The sequence below is a fragment of the Plasmodium gonderi genome (assembly GCF_002157705.1).
Source record: "Plasmodium gonderi DNA, contig: Pgo-contig_219, whole genome shotgun sequence".
In the NCBI taxonomy this organism is placed as follows: domain Eukaryota; phylum Apicomplexa; class Aconoidasida; order Haemosporida; family Plasmodiidae; genus Plasmodium; species Plasmodium gonderi.
In genome coordinates, this window is record NW_021629135.1 from 9,567 (window position 1) to 14,795 (window position 5,229).

Below are 5,229 nucleotides of genomic sequence, written 5' to 3' on the forward strand. Positions count from 1 at the left end.
ATTTAACATTTTTTTTAAAATAATATATGATAAAACTAAAGTAGTAATTGATGAAAGTAAAATTGGCGTCATTCTGTTTAATTAAAATTTTTACACTTACCGCTGTAGTATGGATACATCAAAGTTTATATGAGGTAGAATAATTAGTTATAGACTAACAGTCTATTTAATATGTTCTTTTATTTTATACTATTATTTAAAAAATGTATATAATTTTATTAACATAAAAATAAATAGATATTATTTAATTATAACATTTTGTTTATCATCTGTCTTCTTTGTTTCTATAGACTGTTACTTTTGGTAAATCATGGGAGAAAATAATGTGCCAAGACAGTAGGCCAGAGTCACCAGTTATTAGGTCATTAGGTGGGAGAACAGAGTCATATAGACATGAAAGGGATCCCCATTTAAAAGATATAAATTTTAATATGTTAAAAGATGCGGGTAACCATGTAAGAAGAGAAAATAACATGAGAAATAGAAAGAACCACCTAGAGGAATCATATGATCCAAGATATCGCGACAGATACGAAAAATCCGCGGATAAATTTAAACAAGGTGATAATTATGAAAAAAAAAGCTATGGAGGGAAACGTAATAGAAAATCAAAAGAAAATTATTGTAGGGAAAAAGCTGATAGTTATCTAAAAGAACCTGACGACGGCTATTATAGAAAAGAAGACGCCGATTTTGGTAGTAGAGGTTGCAATAATAGAAAATCCTCAAATGATAATTGTCGTGAACCAAAATGTGATGTCGAAAAATATGATAAAAATTCAGGAATGGAAAACATTGATAATACCAAATGTCTGAGGGAGTTGGAATACTACGATTATAGCAAAGTAAAGAAGTGCTTATCAGAAAAAGCAGTAAATATATTTAAGAAAATGGATGCACAATTTCAAATGGAATTGTTACGTTTTATAAAAAATAAAAACAATGTTACAGAAATCGAATTTTTAGAATTTAGGAGTAAAAAAGAAAGATATTTATATTACCTTAAGAGGAATAAAGTGTTTTTACCGCTTATTGCACAAACAATTTTTTTTCTGCTCTTTTTAATTTTGGCTTATACAACGAATCCTAGTGTAAGTACGGCAATGGGTATAATCTGTATTATTGCGGGTGAAATGCTATTGGCTTTGTCATATTATTATTTTAAAAAATACTTGAGTGTAAGAAAAATTCATAAAACATACAAAAAAATTGGACCCAAGGTAATGAAATGAAAAACCAGTACTAAATGGGTATTTTGTATAAGTATTCATATTCCATATAGTAGTTTGAATATGTATTAGTATAATGTATATATTTAGATAAAAAATAAATATATGTACTCCGAGTATATACAATGAATTATTAGTATATTATAATTTTTAATATATTTTTATAATATTTTCTGTTTTTTATGTTCAGATGAAGATTAAGAATTAGGATTTTCTTTAATTTTATGCATTAGCATTTTGGATAATGCTATGTAAAAAATAATAGGAATTTATAAAAATGAATTATCTAAAGTAGTTAAATTATATAAGTCCGTTACAGAATGTGTAAGAATGAATTAATAATATATACAACACATATATATTGTATGATAAATGTTTATTTCAGAAGAGCTAAGATATCATTTTTATAATATTATAAGTTTAATATAAAGATTAACAATATCCATTACATATATTATGCATATGAATTTTTCATATTTTTAGTAGATGACTTATTATTAACAATTTAAAATAATGTATAAAGGTTTAGCACAAATATAGAACAGGGCGTTATGATGCATTAGCTTTGAATAAATTGAATTTTGTTTATTTTAATTATTGCGGATAATTCAAGGATAAATTACTTTTTTATTTTGTTTTATGCTTTTATTTCTTGTCCTCTTTTTTTTTTTTTTTTTTTCTTAAATTACCCTTTTGACTTCAAGAGCATGAAAAGGAATACGAAAATGTAATTAACATATAATTACAATAAAAAAATTATTGGAGTACAGTTGTCATCTTTAGTTGAGGAAAAGCGAGATATTAAATATTTTAGATTTGTATTTGTGGTGTTGCATTTAAGCAAAAAATATTGATAGAAATTTATAAAAGATGTGTTTCACAAATAACACCTTGTTAAATATGAAAACAAATGTGAAGCCCCTCCCACCAAAAAAAATTATGGAATAGAAAATAAATGTATAAAACATTAAAATGAGGTACTAAAATATTATTTTATTATGTGTGGTGGTGAAAACGTACAGACGATATAACAGAGAAATTTGTATAATATTATTTAAAATGTGTAATGCATTATATAATGTTTTGCAAAATCGTGTAAAAAGAACCATTTTTTTCATTGTGTATGAATAAATAATTATATGTTTATGCTTCCCTTTGCATTTTTATTGTTATAATTTCCGTACGTAATATTTTATATTTATTAGAATTTCTTTTATAAAAAATGTTTTACATATATGAATTTATAATAATTATTACATAATTCATTCCAAAATATGTGTAAAACATTTAAGTATTTTTATATATTTTTAATGTTTATTTGTGTCTGTATATCCTTCTCTGTCGAATATTTACCAAATTCAATTACATATGAATAAAATGCTTTATTCGATATTATTAACCGGAAATAATAACATTAGTAGGTGTTCAACATTATAGAATTCTTATTTTAATATTCCATGCCTAATTATAGATTTTTTTATGTGACATATAATCCCTTATTGTTATATCTTAATATATCGCAATTATGTATAATCATATAATGGTGAAATTTGTAATATTTATTTATATTTTTTTATATTACATGTGTTTTATATTTATGTTGTGTTTCGATCTATGAAACAGAGCGTATATACAAAATTAAATTTATATATATCATCATAATGTTCTTCCAAAAAAACGCGTTCGAAAAAATTTGTTATTTTATAATATTATGTTAATTCTTAAGATACGTATATAATACACCTTTTTAGATAATATAGATTAGCTTATGCTTAATAATGAGGTCTCCTTATTTTCTCATCTGCTTCATGTTATTGACTAGTTGTCTCATTTCAAATAGAATTTTTAGAGTAGCCAAAATTAAACCAGAAAAAACTAATAAACAATGAAAAAATATACAAAGTACGTAATTCTTATATAATTAATTATTTTTAATTATAATAGCTTAATATAATAAGGGTAATATAAATATTCATATTTCTATGTGAAAAAGTTAATATGTAACAGATATTTCCAACACTGAAAAAAAGAGTTGGGTAAAAATCGCTGGTTTTTATACAACATATGATGGAATATGACAAGATTAGATATTTGTTCAATTCACAAAATTTATGCAAGACCAGGTAGAATTTCCTAAGTGTGATTCATTCGAACTAGTATCTATATGTCCGCTATTGTTTCTTCTTTCTGAAATATGTTGAAGTTTTATACAAATTAATGAGTCAACTTTACGTTTTAAATTAGACATAAAATAAAGGGAATTTTTTAAACATAATTTTGGAATAAAGGATGAAACTCGGTTATATATTAACTTTTACAGAGTTCTTCAAAAATATTTTTTGCTAAAAATGTTTTGTTGTGTAGTACCAATATTCTTCATAATTAGTTTCATTATGTTTAGTATCTGTAGTAGCTATTGGATAACATTCTAGTATATCATATGATATTCCTTTTTTTTTTTTTTTTTTTTATCTATGCTTATTATATTTGATATAACATATATTACAATGGTAAAGATATTATTATGTTATTTGAATTGTTTATTAAAAACAAAACTCTAAATGAGCCTAAATTTTCTAAACCGATGTTACAGAATTATTTTTTCATAAAACAGGATAATTAGACGAATGAAAATATATGAAGTATCTAAAAATGCTTACAAATATTAAGTGTCACATTTTTTAATTATATATTTATGGATTATCGATTAAATTTACTATATGTGTTTACAGTAATGCTTATAATTTTTTATGTATTTTTAAGTTAGATTTAGAGGATCATAATATATGCAGTGTTACACGGATAAGGAAAGGCCCGTATTAAAACTACCATAAAATTTTTTTACAGTATTATTATATGAGCAAATCATTGTAAAAAACATAAACAAAAATTAAGATGCATAAATATATGTCTATTTTGAAAAAATATATTTCTCTGTGTTTTACTAAACATATACTTTATAAATATAGAAGAGCTGAGGTTAACTGTTTTGTAGTAAATGAAAATTCGGCTTTATGAACATTGTAATGGACTTATATGTGTTCATGTTCATCTGAAAAAAATGAAGTTATAATATGATTTGGGATATATTGAGGTAATATATTAAGGGTACAAAGCAAAACAAATGTGCATAAGAATCACTTTAAGAAATAATTACACATGTAAATAGCAATTCTTGCATAATACCCAATGAATATATATTAAATATACCATATGTACTTTAAGGATTATGGGATATTTGATTATAAAAAAAAATTGAGATATGTGTAAAATAAATTATGTAAACTATACACGACACAAAAAATATTTAAAGTAAAAACCGTAGGGCTAAAATGAAGATATAAATTGTCAAAACTGTAGAAAAAAAATTGTTCTAAATTACTCAATTTTAATGGGGAATAAAACTATACCTAAAATTGGAAGATTAAAATAATAAAGTTCTTAAAATAAAAAGAAAGTTTGTCGTATTATTTTAAAGTATGATGATGCACTATCTCAAATGTTTTAGTGCATTCGTCTCACACTTATGATTAAATATAGAACTTCCTATTTTTTAACAGCACAAATAATTGGTTATACTATATAGCAACGACTTTTTGATATTTCACATATGATCACGCAGAAAAAGATAAACAAACACAGTACAGTATAATTTACAACATCGTCAATGTAATAATTCTTATTACATTATAAACACGATATTCGTATTAGCAACTGTAAAAATTTTGTCACATAAAAGAGCTATTTTGAATTCTTGAATTGTAAAACGGATAAAAATATATTTTTCTTATGAACTTGATTGAGCTCCACAATTATTATTAAATAATGAATTACTATGTAAGTTATCATTAATTTAATATGATAGTTTAAGAAATATAACACGAATTAGACACTATAATAACTAGATATGTAATATAGTTGTATCGCTTAGCACTATTTAGTTTAAAATAACATATAATAATAGTTAAAAACTTTAATTTTATTGCATGCGGATTATTAC

At 23.5% G+C, this 5,229-nt stretch overlaps 1 protein-coding gene across 1 annotated transcript; it reads left to right on the forward strand.

Moving 5' to 3' along the window:
- Window positions 1–50: 50 nt before the first annotated feature.
- On the forward strand, window positions 51–1,232 carry PGO_002080 (variable surface protein; the record flags this gene model as incomplete). The annotated part of the gene is made up of 2 exons (XM_028691065.1): window positions 51–134; window positions 291–1,232. The coding sequence occupies 2 exons, from the start codon at window positions 51–53 to the stop codon at window positions 1,230–1,232; spliced, it is 1,026 nt and encodes a 341-aa protein (XP_028546866.1).
- Between the last annotated feature and the right edge of the window lie 3,997 nt (window positions 1,233–5,229).